Genomic DNA, 21,128 nt, shown 5'->3' on the forward strand with positions numbered 1-21,128 from the left:
TTTCAGGTCAACATTAAAGTTTACGTGCAAGGCTCTTATGACAAGTGTTATTCCATCCCAGTCATTTCACAATGAAGTTTCGATACAATTCTATTGCGTGCCCTCGCAAATCACGATATATCTGGTTAGTATATTTTCACAAGTGGGCGAGACACAAAATCGCTGTTGCCTTGTGAATTGCTGGAGATGTCAATTTATGCACGATGGTCACACTCACCGGTGGATAGTGTACACGCCAGAAGGCTCGTTCTTGTGAGTCCAGCACGATCCTATCTGCTTTCTTTCTGTGCTTGGCCAATCTGTTCGAAGAGCAAGAATATACAAAGTCAATATTTGAAGACTGGCTACCCTGCCTTGCCAAGCAGCCTGCCTGTCATCGCTACCTGATACAGCCTGCATTGTCTTCACCATCACATCCTGGTGTGAAAATGCACCCTGTACATACATTACATCACTACATATGATTTTCAGGTTATACAGTAGTGCGTCATAATATTAAATTCTTGATTTACTAAGATGCCTTACCTATCCTATAATTCTGTGTCAAGTTTTTTTTTAATAAAATGAGCAATTTACCAAATGAGCAAGGCATATGTCTTGAGCTTGAAGGTTCTAGTGAAGGGTAAGTCCACCCCCCCAAAGTTGAATTGAATTAACAGAGGAAAATCAAACAAGCATAACACATAATGTTTCATCGAATCGGGTGTAAAGCAGAAAGGTTATTTGGTGATTCATTTTTTGCACAAAACTTTTATAAAGATATGCTACATACTGTAGTATGTAAATGAGAGAGTTGATATTTATACTTCTTTGTATTTTCCTCTTTAAAATGGAATATTTTAATAGATTTCACAATTCGGAAGCCGTCTTCATAATTGACAATAGGTTGCAACAAAGGCAATACCACATAAATTCAATAAAATGAAACTTTACTTCACATTATAATGAGGAAAAATTAAAATACTTCATGTAATTAAACACAAAAGAAATAGTTGATGATGTCATCAGTTCTCTCATTTATATGCTGACCAGGGTGTGCGACTGTGTGTAACTGTTTTCTGAAATTTGGTTAAATTTCGAGAACATCTTAATGTTCTGATTTTACATCCGATTTTGATGAAATTTTCAGTGTTATATTGAGTATGTTTATTATTTTTCTCTTTTTATTCAAATCACGTTTTACAAGGGTTGACTTGCCCTTTAAGTAAGACTTGCCACTGTATGTACAGGTAATTGAAACCAAATGTAATATTCGCTATTATGTTTCCACTCACTATCTATCTGTCTAACTTCCATCTCCTCCTCCCTGCACCGCACATATTCATCTTAACATAAACTCCTCGCCTAAGCTATCACTTTTTATTTTCTAACTTGCCCTTTTAAGTTAAACTCGCCACTGTATGTACGGGTAATTGAAACCGATTGTAATATTCCCTATTATTTTTCCTCTCTCTCTGTTTGTCTAATTTCCATTCCCTCCTCCCTGCCCTGCACATATTCATCTTAAAATATACTCCTCGCCTATGCTATGTTTCACTTTCTAACTTGCCCTTTAAGTTAAACTCGCCACTGTATGTACAGGTATATTGAAACCGATTGTAATATTCCCTATTATTTTTCCTCTCTCTATCTGTCTAATTTCCATTCCCTCCTCCATGCCCGGACATATTCGTCTTAAAATATACTCCTCGCCTATGCTATGTTTCACTTTCTAACTTGCCATTTTAGTAAAACTCGCCACTGTACTTTGTACAGGTAATTAAAACGAAAAATATTCCTTCATATTTTTCCCCTTTTAACTGTCTGCCTTCCATCCCCTCCCTCCCCACAAATAATTTATCTATACTCCTCACCTATGCTATGTATCACTTTCTCAGTTTGCATTATGATCTCTCTTTTTATCTCTCTGTCTTTTTCAATGACTCCCCCCCCCCTTCTCCCCCTCTCCTGATAACAACAGCTGAGAAACTGGGTTCCATTTCATGAAGACTTGTTAGAGTAGCAAATGCACTTTTTCTATAACAAGTTTAAAATCAGCCAATCAAATCGAAGGATTTCAGTAGCTTTTAACTGTTATTGCACATTTGATATTATATCAAGTTTTATGAAATGGGCCACTGAACTTGCATCATCTCATTTCAATTGCAAAATTTGTCACAATAGGAGTTTAGATGCATGAGATAACGCTCTCCACGATGCGGAGGAGATTAAGATACAAGATAGAGAGATTATCACTTATTAGAGAAATGTGAGATCCAAGGTTGCATGGAAACACAGTCCTTGAAACCTCTCTAATATATATCTCATTGTGAAAATGGGGAGGGGGAGCATTCAGATTGTGTATACATTAACCGATAAAGTCCTCACCAGATATTACTTTCTATTTTGATAAGATAATCAAAATCAATCTTGCATCAGTCTTATTTTGTGATTGTAAATTTTGTAATTGCAATGTTATTAGCATCATATATTGAAGAATGTAAAAAAAAAATGCTGATAAATATAGGCAGTGACGGATCCAGGATTACCAAAAAGGGGGTGGAGCACATTTTACCGAGAAAAATTTGACAAGCAAAAAAAGGGGGGGTTCACCTAGAAACGAAGGTCATTTCGCCCACGTAAACTTTGACAAAGGTCCTACATATTCCTCTTAAACATATATGTTGTGACTTACACTTGTGTAAAAACGGCACATTACATTAAAAAAATTTGATTAATTCTCTCAAAAGTGGGCCATGGTCGGATGTGCCCCCCTGGATCCGCCAGTGAGTGTAGAAGCACCTAAGCCTCTTAATTGATTGCATTTGATGTGCATAGCAAGGTAAAGGGCTATTGATCCTATCTTAAAATGAAATTTTGTTATATCATTAATGAATGGCAAATTGCGGAATGGTATATAAGTACTTGGTCTCATTCCACCAGGTCTAATCATACTTTTTTTATTTCTAAAATTATCTACTAACCTCTTGGTCTACTTGCCCGAGCCCATTTTGTCTAATTTTCATTTTTGCTATATCCATTTAATCTTGAATATCTACTTGGTCTAACGTAACCTTTTCTATATCATTTGAACTGATTATAAATGAAATTGTCATTTTAAAAAGTAAAATGAATAAATAGACAAAGTGGCAATTTGACCAACTGGGCATGTCACTAAATGAGAATTAGACTAAATGGGTATTGGAACAATTTTAGTTGAGGCCAAATTAATAGTAGACCAACTGGTTGTAGTTGTTAGTGATTATAAATAAATAGTATAACAGTACAATGTGGAATAAACAATGTAACAGTACTGTGTATCAGAAGAAGATATGAACTTACTATTGGTACACTCACAAAACATAAAAAATAGGTGTAGATTTTGAAACTATCTAAAATGGGTTTAGCCAATGAACTATTATACCTGAGAATTAGACCCACTGCCTAATATATATATACATATATATGTATATATATAAACCGTGTAGCAGTATGGGGTAATCAGGAGTAGATATGAACATGTTAGCAGCCACAACTTTCATTGTGTAGTTCATACACTTGCAGAACATGAAATAGGCCAATTATTTGAAATCACCCCAACGACATTCATTTTATTGTGGAGAAAATGCTCATTATGTGCTGCAGCATGGACATATTTGGGGGGTTGAGGAGATATGCCTGCCTCCACCCCCTGAAAAATAAGTGATTGGTTTTTTTTCTGCTTAATTTCTACTTTTTATTAGCTTTTATGTACTCTTGTATTTTTGCACCTCCCAAAGAAAATCCCACTGTGCACCATTGTGCTCTAGGGGGGGGGGCAAAGGGATACTTCATGGCAGAGGAGGGGTTGGGAGAAGACTGAAAATTAAATTTCTTTCATCTTATTAAATATGCAACCAAGCTTTAAATCTCTTTTGATTAAGCACTGTTTTATTTCTATGGTTCTCTCACTTTCTTATTTTCTAAATTTTCCCATTTGTTATCAGAACAATAAAAAGATAGCACCGCCACAGCGCCACCCCATACGTGTTATAGCGCCACACTGGATCATGATATGCCGTTTTGATAAGACCCCCTTCGCTTTATTTATAGCTTTCTATTTCTTTCATTACACTACACAAAATGATCATGGAATGCTGGAAATACAGGAAGCAAGCAAATTTTATGGGTTTGTTGTTGGATTATATTAAAGTTTTCCACACTAACATGAGAAAACAATATCGAAATTCTGATGAAAAAAAGGACTTTTTCTTCTTTTGAAAAGAACATGTACAGTGCATTGTCATGTTGCTAGAGTCACCATTAAAAAGTTTGGATTACATAACTTGATGACATACATATTTGCTTTTCAATGGACAATAATAGGGTTTCCATTCTCCTTCAGTAAGTCTTCGTTTTAGAGTTCATTAGAAACAATGGCAGAGCCAGAATACATGTACAGTATAAAACAGGTCCTCAGAAAATATGAGGCAGCAATCATTGACAAATCCGGGGGGGGGGTAATTTTGCTTTACATGTAGATACATGTATATGCTTTCTTCTTGCATTTCTGGGATCGCACCTAAATTACAGCTCTATTATCTGGCCTGTGTACAGACCTACGGGTGTGGGGTGGTGGGGGGGGGGGGCTAGACCAAGAGCAGATTTGGTAAAAGAATAGGGGCTCGTTTTGGAAATGGAAATTTGATGAATTGTGTGTGAAAGAGAGAGAGAGGGGGAGAGATAGATAGATAGATAGATAGATAGACAGACAGACAGACAGACAGACAGATAGATAGACAGAGAGATAGATAGATAGATAGATAGAGCAAGAGAGAAGGAAAGGGAGATAGTCGGGAAGGGGAGAGATGTAGAAATAAAACATAAAAAGAAATTAAGGGAATGGGTGGGGAATAAAATTTGCAGAGATGTATACAAAAGAAATAACACAGTCTCAAGGAGTATCTAGCATCTATATTCTACCCCTTCTCTCCCTCTTTCTTACCAATTTCTCTCTTTTCGACCCCCTACTGAAAAATACAGTGGTGGTAATAGAAGTAGCGCACAATGCTATTAAATGACTGCAGTATTGTTAAATAAACCATTCATATTCGATCCCGCATCTTTTTTATCACGCCAAACTATCAATGTACAATTAGCTTAATTAGATGTTCCGTTCAGCATGATGCATGTACATTGTAGACCATTCCTGTACATGTGAAGAGAATGTCAATTTCAAGGTTTAGCCTATGTCTTCACTTTCATATTTTCTATATGAAAGAACATGGTTACCATGTTTGACAGTAGGTGTATATTTTATATGTAAACAACAACCAAGGTTAATGGAGGATTCTCATTTAATAATTGCATGCCGTACAATATAGCAGTCTGTAAGTTTAGGTGTACTAGGCTGTGGTATATGTTTATATGTATAAATACACCATACTTTAAAATATTTACTGCCACAGCTGCTTTCCCATATGTACAGTCAGTTTAAATATATAGGCCTTGCTATCTACTTGTCAGATTTGTCTTTTTTCCTTTTAAAACAACTTTTTATTTGGGTTGGATTCCCCTTTTGATGTATGCAGGCTATTCTAGGTCATTTCAAATCAATGATGTAATTACAGTAATTATCGGTGATTATAAAATATGACTTACCTTAGCTGTTCTTGGGCCTGTAGTAGAATAAATTCCCATTTATGTCCGAGCATCCTCTGTAGATTACTATACGCCGTCTAAAACAAGAAAGAGGGGAAAAAGCATTGTCAGTGCTTACATCAACCTGTCAAAATATACTTCATTTAAGATATGCATGGTTGTGACTATACTGATTTATTTAACAGGTTTTTACAATTTATACTCTCATATGTATTGGTGAGTGTATTAGCCAACGTAGTTCAGCGGAACAACCAATGTAAGGAGACTGAAACTTGTTGTCTGTAGATTGTGACACTAGCTCCCCTATTTCAAACAATATTTTTTATTTTTTTTACTATTTTTACAATATTTTTTCATCATGCAAGTGTTTTGGCTAAATGTTTCTTACATATCGTTTATTTTTTATTGACTCCATCATTATAATGAAAATATTGACTGATGATCTTGTTCATATATTTTTTTTAAATCAAATTTATCATGAATAGGCCTACTGCCATGTGCAATGTTAATTCATGCCGCAAAATGAATAAATTCAATAAATTGATTATATTTATATATCCTAGCATATTTCTCCTACTTAGTGCCAATGAAATAATGTATGTGAATAATTAGGGATTAGACTGTGATGAAACACTGCTTGGTCCTTAATATTGATTGTAATGATAAAAAATAGTAATAATAATAGGATGATGATGATAATCATTGGCGGCAGAAGCCAAAAAAAACTTAGGGGGGGTCCACCTGAAGTTTTGGAATGGACACAGGTAAAAATTTTGGACAAGCAATAACAAAAAAACAAGGTTATCAACCAAAAAGTTGAATTTAGAAGGGGGACTCAGAAAACAAAATTGACACCCAAAAAAAAATTATCAGCAAAAAATTTAGGGGGCGTCCGTCCCTCCACCCCCCCCCCCCCCCCGCTTCCACCGCCTATGATGATAATGATAAAAATAATAATAAGAAAGATAATGATGAAATAGTATAAAAGATAAGAAGCAACAGAGATGGGAAGAATAAGAGGAGGAAACCAGCATCAAAATAAGAATTGTATTTGTCCTTCATAGGGGCCATTTATTCAAATATATTTTAACCCAAATCATGTCAGATTTTAGCAATTTCTTTTAAGTCGAGATTAAAAGTCAGATTGCAAATATCAGAATTATGTAAATTGACAGTATAACAATTTCCAATATTCCCTCATCTCGTTTCCTGTTTTATGCAGTAAAAATGCTGATTAAGATTTTTGCACAATGCTATTTACTATGAACCTGACAGTAGTTGTTTAAAACAGTTTAAACAAGTGTTTGAAAATCTTAAACAACCAAATTCAAATTGTAACATTTAATTCTCGACAAATTAAGCATGGTTGTTTAAATTGTTAAACAACTACTTTAAGGTTCAGCAAACCAGCGTTGTGTAAATTACTTAACAATTTTACTGTGTATCATCTTGTACTTTTTTCTCATCATTTTTCTTATCTGCACTTCTGCAAAATGATAGGGGAAGTGACCGCCAGCCCATAATAAATAAAACACAAGCTACACTGCACAATGAGATCTCTAGTTATTTCCATTGCATTTTATTTCCCAGCTAACTCTGATGATATCTTTCCAATTTGATGATGATGGAGATTGTGCATTTATCCATTTACACATTGTATTATCCCAGAAGGCCAGAATAATGAAATATTTGTGGCGTAAGATTCTTAAGAAACCTGACATGTCTGTTTAGTGTTTTATGACACCTTTTAAGACGAACTTTCACCATGAAATATTATCACTGAATCCAAGCAATATGCATTGATTTTTTTTTTAAAAGCAAGCACTTGGTTATTCTATGTTGCCATGGAAACATCATGAAAATCAATATTCATAACAATCAGCAGTCCGTCATATCAATCTTTCAATGGGTGTGAACAAACATTGCTTTTTAACACTTGGTGACAGGACTTTGCAGCTTTTATTTCTTTATATCACATTATATAAGGCTATACCGTAGTTTGAACTATATGCCCATTCTATTGGTATAAGTGTTATATATATGCAATGAGACTATCCTAACAATATACGATTTGGTTGTGGATGATGAATGGTAAATAATCTTCGTATTATTTTTCTGCTGTGTGAAATTGCGAGAACACCATGATTGAAACATGATTCAATTTGAATTGTCAGCTTGTTTATCTGATTCTATTTTTCAGAATGTTTATTTGTCTTTGTATAGGGGGGTGGGGTGGTGGCAACGATTTGCTTAATTTGATTTTTTTTAATTAAAACTCTATATCCTCCATAATTATGAATAGGCTTCTCGGTTCTTGTGGTACTGAGTCTCTTCTGGATCAGAGGGTTGTGGGTTCGAGTCCCAGCCATCCACCAAGAAATTATTCCACATTGTGCTGCACTGAACCCAGGTTAGGTGATGGGTTCCTGGCAGGATTAAAATCTTGGAAGCGCATCGCTGAAAACAGCAGCACCAGCTTCGATGGGTACGATACTGCACCTAGAAATAGATTATTTCTGGATAGATGTATAATGCCTATTTTGATAATGGATTCTTACATTCTGCTCATATATTAGATATGATATTCCTTGTTCTCCTTAATTCCATGAAATATATCGATATTATTCTTACTTTCTATCTTTTTGCCTTTGAAAAAGATAGCAAGTGCATGAATTTAATGCAGCTCTTCATAATCTAATTGTTATAACAAAAACCTCTCCCACAGGGCAATCTGATTTCAAAAACTATCCTCACATCCATGACATTTTCTGCTGATTTTTAAGGGCCTACATAAAGAACTAATTTGTGACTATTATTTTAAACGACACAACCAATACCTAGTCACATTGATAAAGGAATTGTAATTAAAAGAAATTCTGTTTATGCAGCTGCAGTTATCTCAGATCGGACCGCCAAACTCTAACAGCTGAAACCACTGCACTTGAAGCAAATGCCCACTTAAAATGATAATCTTCTTTTTGTAGCTCCAATGTAAGCGTGGGTCTCATCTCCATGGCAACGGAACAATGTGATTGTAATTTCACGCAATCAGAATCCTGCCATGAATCTATTGATTGGTTTACCTCCCTTAGTGTGAGATGATCACACCAAAGCACGCAATCAAGCATTCCTATGAATTTCACACCCAGGGCAATCATGGTGAAATGGAATTTTGTGTATATAGTTTGAGTGAGGAAAGACAAACCATTTTCAAAACATGTAAAATGCTAAATATGATTAATTCTTTTCCAAAACATTTCTTCCACAAATTGTCTTATTTCTTGAAGAGACGTGGGTATGTAATAAGTGTATAAATTCAAAGGTACAAACACAACATAACCTGACCGATCGGATCGTTGATTGATTGCCTGAAAGACTGAAAGATTAATTGATTGTTTGATTGGTCGATTGATTACTTGACCACTATATTACTGTCTTGATTGATTGATTTACTGACTGATTGATTGACAACTTGATTTGATAACTTGATTGATAGATTGATTAGTTGATAGTTTGTTTATATTATGAATGATTGATTGATTTGGTACTTGATTGATTGTTAATTTAATTAATTGATGGAATAAGTTATAATTTGGCATTTGATACTATTATCAATTGATTACTTGATTAAACATTGGTTTATTTTTTTAACGATCTGCTGTTAATTGATAAAAAAAAGTTGTATTCCAATTAATTTTTAGGGTGAATCATGATCGTATATAATATCCATCATATATAATACCCCTCAAGAGATTAGTAAAAAAATTGGAAAATGAAAAGGAGGAAAAAGGAATAGCAGCGGCACGTGGAAAATTATCGGGTCAACTGAGGAAGTGGGAAAATTGTTACACTTCATGACGACGAGGCATTCCGAATCCATTTATTTCTTTGACTAAACTTATGAAATGCACTTATTTTCATGACAGCTGCCACGACACTTATGCGGACAGATGAAATGCATTTGATCTAGTGGATGTATGTGTGTGTGTGTAAGGGTGTGTTTGTGTGTGTAAGGGTGTGTGTGTCCGCGTGTGAATGCGAGTGTGCAATGGTATGTTTGCTGCCTGGGAGGGGGGGGGGGCTTCTGTGTGTGTGAGGGCGTGTGTGTGTTTTTTTTGGGGGGGTGGTATATTGTGTAGTAGGGAGTGTGGGGTGCGTGGGTGAGTGAAACATATATATGTAATCTTCCTCTTGAAGGCTTGTAGAGTTTCTTATTTGATTTGACATAATTTTGATATTAACATGATATTGAGGTAATTTTTTTTTTCTCTTTAAAAAAAAAGTTTCATATTGTTATAGACATGATAAAAGAGAAATATGGCGGTTTGATTTCATTTGTAATCATTTTAAAATTTTTGTAATTTAATTGATATTGATATATTTATTTGTTTGATTGTTAATTGATTGTATACATGCAAAGAATCTTTATTTATATGAATTGTGATTGTCAACTTATTGTTTTGAAAGAGGAAGAAAATAAAATATTATTAAAAAAAAAAAAAGTGTGTGTGTGTGTGTGTGTGTGCAAGGGGATGTTTGTGCGTGAATCTGTGTTGAGTGTGAGAGGGGTGGGATGTGAGTGTGTGGGAGAGGTCCAAAGAATTATGAATATTAAATCTTCTCTCATAAATTTTATTAGTTGTATTATAATAATTTACAGGATTCAAGATTTTGTGTGTGTGATACACCCATCAAGAATTTGTGAATAATTTGTTTGATTGTAGGTTGTACTGTTTTTTTTCAATTAGACATATATATATATATATATATATATATATATATATATATATATATATATATATATATATAATGTATGTCTATAGATATAAGAGAAAAGATATATATGCCTTGGAAAATTGATAATTATGGAATCAATCTTGTTAGAAAAAATGTATATCAGATATTTTGAGAACAAATTGAATTGATTTAGAATTTATTCATGACATTTTTTTACTTCACTTTCGTTAAGAATTGCCAAATGTATGGATGTGCTGATCACAATAATTGTACGTTCAAACCAAGCTTTGAAGTTATGGTGTATTTTGATTTGAATTTGTTTTTTGAACTATGATCATGAATGTAATATTTTACTATGTTCAAATTTGTTTGATGAGTGAAGAGAATAAAAGACTTTTTTAAAAATCCCGTTTTCTTATTTTCAGAACGAGTTAAAAATTTTATTACAGAATTTCCTTCACATAAAGCAATGTTTCAGAGATGGAAAGGGTTATTTTTCTTTTTTTTCTCTCTTTATTTTTTCTGTCTTTATCATGATTTATCTGATAATAGTATAAAAGATAGTGTTATTTTTATATGAGGCTTTGAAGCTTGTGGCGTGCACCTGTAATACAAGCTACATGGGGAAGTATCAAATTGATGCAGAGGTTCGAGGTTCGAGCCCTGGTCACGTCTTTTCGGATGGTGACGTCAAAGGTCGGTCCCAGACGTTAATCATATCTGATTGATACATTTCTGACAAAACTCAAATACACACACTATTAGGTTAAAGACGGTGGCCCTTTTTTCAATCACTTTACCCCCAAAATACACGCGTCAAATATTTGAGTACTATTTTCACTATAATCATGTACTCTGTAAATGTTACGAAATCATAAGACCTTTATTCTTCATCCCCTCCCCCTCAGTGTAACCTTATTTCATTGGCGAACTACGACTCATGATTTGATTGCTTGTCTCCTTAGCAACATAACTGAAATGATCATAATAACTACCAGGCAGGGATATAAAAAATGGGAACTTTAGTAGAAATCAATAAAGCAATTATCATCTAACTATGACTCGTGTCTTTCGTTTCAATTAGGTTGAGTGAAAATGCTTCAAGGTTGAAATATTCTCCTCTACATGTTTTGTGCTCTGCTATTGAAAAGCAAAAAAATGCCCGTTGGATGATAAAAATGTGATTTGACTGTTCCTTTTGTGTGCATGGTGAGTTGTTGCGCCGTCACATGTCCTGTAAGCATGGCAAGTGGAATTATTATATGCATAATTAACAATGAAAAAGGAAGTGAAATGCCAGTGTAGATTTTGTGTGTTGCGATACCTCTGTACAAAATCATCTATACAAATGCACTTTTACACTGAAATAATTTGAGCAAATATAAATTGTGAAAAATAATATTGAATTCAAGGCGAACTTTGGCGTTTCTTAAAGAAAACCCAAATCCTTTAAGTAAAAATCGATTTCTGAATTATTCTGTTTTCTTCAAAATTTCACCCTTAACAAACTGATGATTAAAGACGAGAATAGAAACTATACTGCAGAAAGTGAAGCGGAATGGAGGGGGTAGAAAATAGAATAGGAGAAAATTGCAGAGAAGACCATGGGAGACAGGACAAAGTACAAAGAGGATATATGATATTCAAACAAGCATGAAATTCAATTCCGATATCTCTTAAGCGCTTAGAGACGTCCTCTGATCTGTACTATTCAATTTACCAGTTTTTTTTTGTCTCATTGCCTCGTCGGAGAATAAATATATCAAAATCCTCATCATAATCATGACATTACCATAAAGATTGGGGAGTCTTGGAGGGCTATGGACCCCCAAGATTTTCCCTACCAATAAAAGGGAGAAAGAAAAAGAAAAGGGAAGGGTGAAATTATTTTTGTTAATACTATGTCAAAATTTGTCACAAAATCAGATTTTTGCTGAACTTACTTAACAAACATTATTTTTTTTGTTTATAACCACATTACTTCTAATTACTTCAGTTCTCTAGTTGATTTCTTGGTATGCATCTCCTTTTTTCGTTAATTCTAAATAACTTTGTTCTTCATTTCCTTTTTTGTATTCTGAATTCGTGTTTTAATAGATTTTAAAAAAATATTTCAGTATGCTCTTTCAACAACTTTAAATCTTTTTTTTTTACTTTATTCCTTCTTGAATATTTTTTTTGTTACACTCAAAAGAAGTGTCTTCCAGGTCTTAAAATTACCAAAACAACCAAAAGCAGATCATTTGCTTGGTTTCTACTGTTGTTTTCACACCGAGCAGAATGTATAAGACCAGACCTACATTACTAAGTAAAGCATGAATAATCTGTTCAAAATTTGAATTTATTAAACTATAATTTCTTTGTTTATAGCAGATCAGAACACACATTTGTAGGTAAGCCTGTATTGTTAAAGGAACTCTTTTTAATAAACATTAATTTTCTGTCATTTTTTAAACACAAAAAATACAAAAAACATATTGGCCCTAAAGACACAAATAAAACAGCCTATGTTCACATTTACTTCTCTCAATATGTATGATCTTGGAGATTGTGTGTGGGTGTGCGAGGGTGTGTTGGAAGTTGTGCGAGGGTGTGTGTGTTTGTTTTTACATGTATAGTGCTTCTATCAAGAGGGACACACAAGAAACTAGCACACACACACACCAGCCACCCTGATGCAATAGTCACAACGGCGGAACGAAACCCAGACCAACCAAACCAATTTCCAATGACCGTCGGTCGTTTCGAAGTCGGTTTCACTGGCGAGTTGTCAGATCTGACAATTCTCCTCGGTTTTGATTGGCTGAGAATCACGGTTGCTATGGTAACCGTCAAATAAAATGGGAGTTGTCGGATAAAACGTCCCACAAATCCTTTCATCAAACGCTCCCCAGATTTTACAATCAAACGAATGAACAGAAATTCAATTTCAGCTTCAATTCCAACCCAGGACACCGAGAAAGGGAAGGAGAGAGAAAAGAAAGAAAAGAGAGAGAAAAGGAGATGATTTGTGGCTCAGGTGGGTGGTGAAATGAGTTGCTCTGTTCAGAACAGATGGGTGATTCTTGGTCGCCATGGTAACAGAGTGGAATGAGGATATGCTTTGAGCTGTCCAGGAATTAATTTAATCATCTAAAAAGTTAATTTGAAGTGCAACAGCCTTCACCAAGCTCCAGACAAAATACGCAGTGTTGTATACTGCTTTCTCGCATTGACGCCACAATCGCTTTTGAATATTACCAATGTCAATGACCTTTTACATGTATAAGCCGACGGCTAATGCTTTGAAAATTAAATGAATACTGCCAACAAGGAAAATTGAATATAAATAAGATCTCAAAACAAAGAAAACAAAAAGTGAAATGAAATCATATTCATTTCCAATTTGCTTTGGGATGATTATTTTCCATGATCAATACCGCTTTCTTGTGCTATCAGTAGCCAGGTACGAGAAAATACATTTTAAAAAAATTGCAGACCTAGAAGACATCTGTTGCTTTTACAAACCTTGCATTTCAATAAGATTAGATAACTCAGTATGCGACATTATCTTTAGTTCCAACTTTTCACTCTTGATCCCTCTCTGTCTATTATGGCTTCAAGTCCCATATATATATATATATATATATATATATATATATATATATATATATATATATATATCTCTATTACAGTTTAACCAATGTTCATTATTAATTTCTGACAGTTTTACTCCTGGGTGTTTTCCCCCTAGTAAATTGTGGTAATTGATCTGTCTAAAATAACGTTTACAAGATTTTCGTTTACATCACATGCACACATAAAAGTATAAAACTAACAATTTTACTAAGGAAAGTAAGACGTAGTGTGGATTAGTATTTCAACTTACATTTTCATATTCCTCTAATCCAAAGTTTTGCTTGTTCCTCATTGTTCGTTTAGCTAGGTAAAGAGCTGTAGAGAAAGAAAATACGAAGGAGTTTATTATTCAAGTCTAAATTTTAATGTGACCCTAAGAAAATTTTGTGAAATTAAAAGAATTCATATTCCTCTCCTTGTTACATTGCGATAAATGTAATCAATTATTATTACATTAGTTTCCCTCTTCATTACCTAGAATTCCCCCCCCCACACCATTTGCCCCCCTCCCCCATTGCTTCCCTCTCCGATTACTTCCCTTCCCTTGTTTTCCATGCATGAAAGTTTCATTCTTATTGACTTGTTTGCATGATCAAATGAATTATGATTTCTGTAAATGTGTACAGAGGGGGGGGGGGGCATTGGGATATTGATTGGGATGTGACAGATGACATCACAGTCACACACGAATGTATATTTTCCCACAATTTTTACCATTTAAATCACCTAAATGAACTAAAATAATCAATATTGGTCTCGATATAAACATAAATGCATCAATTAGCTTTGAATTCTTATAATATTCGTTACTTATAAAGTGTGGTGAGGCCTGACTACACTTTTGCTACTTTTTGTTGTTCAATTTGCTATGTATATAATTTTTCTTATCTGTAACCTTTCTGTGATTTGTTTCATTAAAGGTATTGTTTAACTTTGTGAGCAGCTGATTTAAAAAATTCTCAAACCAAGATGAAACATATGTACAAGTGCATGTATTAGAACTAATAAACCCTGAAAACAACCATTCTTGAGAATGAAAAGCTAAAACTACCAGGCAAACCCTGATTTTGTAAATAGGCGTCTTATAGACACCTAAATAGTACACATAAGTGTATGGGATTAAATTAAGATGGTGTTTCCGGTCACTTTATATTTCAATTTTTGAAGCACTAAATAATCATTTTCGAACGCAAGTGTGACCTTCTAGCTCAGATTTTTTAAAAGTGAAACCAATGTTAACCAATCACTTTAAGAACTGTAAATATGCAAATATTATTATAGATGAATAAATGAAATGAAATAAAATAAAAATGTTTACCAAAAATCGGCTTACCATAATCAGTATTGTCGTGTGATCGATCCTGTGATGTCCAGAAGTAGGGACTTTGGAATCGATAGAGTGTATTGTCTTCTTTGATTGACACTGTCTTTGTAGGTTCAACGGGATAAATATAACCATATTGAGATAGTAGAGTGGCAAGATGGGTCGCTTCCGTCGTACTGTGAACATCTAATAATTTAGTGATCCATTCTATTAAATCGATACCTGATGGGAGGATCATATCAAACTTTATTACCATAAATACATATCAGTTGAGTCAATTCAATGATAGCAAGAGAATCATACTTTTCAGTAATTTGTAATACCGATTTGCAACTTTACAAAGAGAACAATAACTTTTAGGATGTCGTTTGGCACTTCATACACCAATTTTTCGTGAAGTTACTCGGAAATTTGCACAATTTTTTTTTCCAATCAGGAAGAACTCCTAGGTAATCATTTGATACATTATCATTCACCTGTCATTTGCAATTTTACACAAAGTTTTTAAAGCCAGTAACTTGTAGATTATTTTTAGCTACTTTAGCACTCCATACACTCGTTGTTAGTGAAGTCATTCGGTACAAATTGCTCCGTGAAGCCAGGTACTCACCCGTGAAGGCACATGGAACTGAGGTAAGAAAGACCTTTTGTGGACGAGTTGGGATACCATGATCAGCATGCTGCATACCACGTATTATCTTCTCAATCTATTGTGACGTCAGAAGATGGACATCCATCACGGTTAGAGGAACATGCAAGGAAACAGAATTTTCAAGAATTATTAATGTATCTTGTTTCTTGTATTCTGTGTGTTCAAAATGTCGTCAATCGAGAAATATATCCTCGAGGAGTCTAAGAAAAAATAATCAACAAATCTCCTATTTGAAATCAAAACTAGTATTAGGCCTACTCTTAAAACATATCTAATTTCTGTACTTTTCATGAGTATATCGATTTGAATTTACCTTTGAATACGGATTTCATGTTTTGACAGTGTACATTTTCAATGACAAAATGGAATTTCCATTTGACACAGAATAACATGTGTTCAGAAACGGAAAGACATTTTTAGACAGAAAATCACTGCCCATACTCCTAATATAGATTAAGTTTTATCATAGCAATTCGTAATACATGTAGTTTACTTCTCTTTCGACCATTATGATTACGAACATTTTGCTTGGCACTATATTTCATCTTTCCAGCTATCGCTAATTACATTTCCTTACGATACAGATGAACTAGGATTCGCTTCGTTTCTACTGTTGTTTTAACACCGAGCAAAATGTATTAGACCAGACCTATACACTACAAAGTAAAGCATGAATAATCTGTTCAAAATAATTTATTAAACTATAAGTATTTCGTTTATTTGGATCCTTAATCAATATGTGGTTTCTGCTTTTAAGGAGATGGATGGTTGTGTCAGATATTCTTTGTATTTTATATATATATATATATATATATATATATATATATATATATAAATATATATATATACATATATATATATATATATATATATATATATATATATATATATGAGTTTTTTTTCAAATCATCAAAAATCACAATGTTTACCAAGGATGTACATGAATTTCGTCAGTAGCCGTTGTGTTTTCATATTATCTTTTCATTAGTAGCGTGGGAAATCCCTTAGTAATGACGGAAAATCACCGTAACCCATTAACCACCCACCCCTAAAAAATTGAGAAAAAGAGGGAGAAATATTGTATGAGTATTTTCTACATGGTCAGAAGCGGAGGTACCTCTATTGCATGGAACCTTTAATCATTTATTGGTTCATAATTACTGATCAGTCAGCTGTAAAGACATGCAGAAAATATGATAGTAATCAAATCAGAATTATAGATTGAATGTGAAGAAATGGTATTACATACATTCATTCACCTATCCATTCATTCATTTCGTCGTTAATAACCCCATTAATGAAAGGTTTACAAGGTAAATACTATTCAACAACAATCATTATTCAGAAGGATTTTTTTTCGGCGTTTTGATAAAAAAAAATGCTATCTCGTTGTATGAATAGTATTATTCGACAACAATTATGAATCCTATTGATATTCTGACTCTGAATCTACAAACCATTTAAAAATGAATATGCATACATGGGGAATTATATTTGTATACAATGTTGTTTACTATAATTATGAACCTTACGGACGGCTAGTTTCTTGAACAGTTTTAAACAAGTGTATAAAATCTATGAAAAGTTTAATTTTGATACGTAATTCTCAATAAATTAAGCATGATTGTTTAATAGACTGCAGTGTTCATGTGAGCAGCGTTGTATAAAATTATAAACAGCGGTTTGGGGGGGCTGTGTATTATGATAATTATCATCATAATATAACTTATATTGCTGTTATCCATTAAATGCCAGCACGTTCTTGGGTAGTATGAACTATAGGCCTCAAATCATATTTGTATCCTAAAGTCAATATTTAGTGTGTAACAGCAAAATATGGTGAGTGTACACTGCAATATTCATACATGCATTTTCCTATCAGCAAAGACATCCATCATTAATACTTGCTTAGATTTGATTACAGTGTGTTGATTTGATAGTGATTTAAATGGGTGTATAATCCCATTACAGCCTCAGTAACAAAGTAATGAGAGGAAACGTATGAAATTGAACGAGCAATTTGATAATCGAATCAAATGCATGCGCGGGAGCGCGTGTGATAGTGCTAATTTCAAGTAGCGAACTCGAGCAAACCCTTATTAGCCATTTCACCAATTTAATTTTAAATTTTATACAAAAAGAACAGTGCCATCAAATTAATTGAAAATTGAATTCCATGAAAACAATGACATTTACGTTACCTCGCAATGCAATGTGTATTATAACAATGAGAGTATTTTGGCCATGAACGTACATGTAATTGTTTATCTTCTAATGGAGGTAGAAACACATGTTGGGTTGGTAGATATTTTTCTTTTTTAAGGTATGACACCAAAGAGCTCGAGGTTGTTCGGAATTCGGAAATATGTGTCTTTTGCTCATAATAGATAATGTCCCATTCTATTTTTTTCGAAATTTTATCAACTTTATTTGTATTAAAAAAAGAGTGTAGAATATTTTTAAAAGATTACGGTCTATCGGCACATCTTTATTTTCCCCCAGAAACTAAATAAGAAAAATCAACGTCGACAGATTTTACGAGGGTCGGTCGGTTTACTGCAATTTTTTTATGCCCCATTTATTCTTTCGTGTTTCTCTTTCTATTCCATTCTCTTTCTCTCTCTCTCTCTCTCTCTCTCTCTCTCTCTCTCTCTATATATATATATATATATATATATATATATATACTCTAAAAACAAGAAATGTTAACTTAACATTTGAAAGGTTGGAGGAGTGACAACATTTTCTAGATGTTGCATTTACCACTTTAAATGGTTCTACCCAACACTTTAAATGTTGGATTCAGCTTTATACAAGGTTGGATGTAACATTTGGAAAAGGTTGTGACTCCTCCAAACCTTTCAAATGTTGATTTAACATTCGATTTTTTTTTTATATATATGTATATATATATATATATATATATATTAAAAATTAACTTTAAAAAAAAGAAAGATGAAAGTCACTGTTATAAGAGCTATGTTGAATTTGCATTTTTTTGTCTTTAATATTGAGCTGAACAATGAAGGCCGTCTTGTTTCCTTTTTTGTTTTATTGACAGTAGGGAGGCCTACATCTCTCACATATTAAAAGTATAGAACTACCCTTGCTCTTTATTTTCAGAATCAAAATTAATGAATGTAAAAAAGAAACATATTTGGAAAGACGGTAAAAAGAAATATGCGCGTCGATACACGTATATTAAACGAGACAATTTTTAATACGGTATCAATTTCGATATTCTTCCCTTTTACTGATTTCGGTGATGCAAGAACTGATTCATTTGCATTTGTAGATGCGATTTGCAGGGGTGGCGAACCGGAAAGCAGGGGGTACTCCCCCCCAAAAAAAAAAAAAACACCGGAGAAAAAAATGCCTTTTTTAAAAATGAAATGTGCCCCTTTTCAAACTGAAATACAGGTAAAAAAAATCACACTTTCTTACTCGCGCTTCACGTTCGTATGAGTAAGTACTCATCCTGTTTATGGTTTAAAAATGCTTAGAATGCCCAGGGATGGTATTCTGAAAACGTTCTTATCTCAAATATGTTCTTATCTAAGTTACGATCTCAAATTGGTATTCTGAAAACGTTCTTATCTTTTCTTGCTTTACAACCTATGCTGAGCGCGTAAATTTATAATTCGCGCAGAAGCGCGCTAAAGAAGACGTTAAAAAGATTTTTTTATGATTTTAGCATCTTCTTATCTCATTGAGATATGATAAAAGATATAAGAACATAGATAAGAACGTTATCACAATACCATGCACTCTAGATTATTTAGTGTGACCGTTGAATTGCAGTCAAAGAATCTTTACATGTATACTGATCATTCTGCTAATAGAGAGTTTTACTCTCTGATGGTGGACGACTCATTACTACTTTGGCTCCTCTTTGCAAGTACTCGTGGTAATTTACAAATGGATACGGTGCTCGCTCGTATGCATGCATGGTGCCATGGCAACGCCATAAATTTTCGAAGTAATTATACAAGCCCTCCGTGCTCCAAGTTAAACGACACACTTGAAATGGATCAAGGCATATTTCCCCGTTATCTTCCTCCTTCCTTTTATGGGAATATATTTCTCATTTAACGTGTGTGCACTCCATCCCACGATTGAAATTTGGAATTCAATGGAAAAGATATTTTTAAATTCGTAACATAAATGCTTGATCAGTATTCGACTCATACATTGCTTGTTAATATACTAATTTTAGTCGTATACCACATTGTTCTTTTTTATTATTGAATCCATTTTACAGCACTTTTCTAGATAATATTTCCCACTAAAGCAATTCTGTTTAATCAGCGGCAACGCAAATGTACTGGAATGGTGGCTGGGGGTGCAGACGACATTTAATTGAAATGAGTATTGTATATTTCCGTGACCCAACACTCTCTATCCAATTCTCTTCTTAAAATTTCTCCTTTTCCCCTCATTTTTCATTCCTAATTGTTTTCTTGCTTGAAAAATAAATAAAGTGGTCACCCCTGCCCATTTCATCGAGCACCACCCTCTAGATCATTCAGTATCTACCAAATTTATTTATGAATTAATCAAACTTTACAAAAAAAAATGTCTAAGTGACCCGTACGTAGGCCTATGTGTTTCCAATTTTCCTCCAAAGGAGGTCCTGAAAGACTCAAATTTGATGTGTAATGTTCACTTGAGTAATATCTTATAGAGGTCCAAACCTAAAAAAAAATTACCTGTATCGTCGCTTTGAAATTTCCGCTAATACTGCATGGGAACTTCAACAGTAATCTTTAAGAAGAAGAAGGGTGAGGAGGAGAAGGAGGAGGAGGAGGAAAGAAGGAGTAGATGAAGATGAAGCAGAGAAAGAAGAAGAGGATGAAGGAGAAGAAGAAGATGGAGGGAGAAAAAAAGAAGAAGAGAATGAAGAGGAGGTGAAGAAGAAGAAGAACAAACAAATAAAAAGAAGAAGTATCGAAAAAAAAATAGGAGAAAGAAGAATGACGACAAAAATAAAGAAAGAAGAAGGGAAGCAAAAAGAAAAGGGAAAAGTAAATGGAAAAGGAAAAGGAAAAGAAGTAGTAAAGGGTTCACATGAGGGAAAAGGCATTTTATACACATGTACTTGTAGAACAAAAATAATCTCTACATTGGTATAGCTATCGTACCTTTAAAATGCATTATCATGTAATCTTCCAAAATGAT

General features: G+C 33.8%; 1 protein-coding gene across 1 annotated transcript in view; it reads right to left on the minus strand.

Moving 5' to 3' along the window:
* The window catches only part of LOC121422353 (regulator of G-protein signaling 9-like), a 47,818-nt gene that overhangs the window by 19,192 nt on the left and 7,498 nt on the right, over window positions 1–21,128 (minus strand). The window contains exons 2-6 of the mRNA XM_041617341.1: window positions 15,909–16,005; window positions 15,308–15,520; window positions 14,225–14,289; window positions 5,620–5,696; window positions 218–299 (exon numbers count right to left, since the gene is read on the minus strand). Coding sequence (XP_041473275.1) covers window positions 218–299; window positions 5,620–5,696; window positions 14,225–14,289; window positions 15,308–15,520; window positions 15,909–16,005 — 534 coding nt within the window. The remainder of the gene's footprint in view (window positions 1–217; window positions 300–5,619; window positions 5,697–14,224; window positions 14,290–15,307; window positions 15,521–15,908; window positions 16,006–21,128) is intronic.

This window comes from Lytechinus variegatus, chromosome 10, assembly GCF_018143015.1.
Source record: "Lytechinus variegatus isolate NC3 chromosome 10, Lvar_3.0, whole genome shotgun sequence".
Classification (NCBI taxonomy): domain Eukaryota; kingdom Metazoa; phylum Echinodermata; class Echinoidea; order Temnopleuroida; family Toxopneustidae; genus Lytechinus; species Lytechinus variegatus.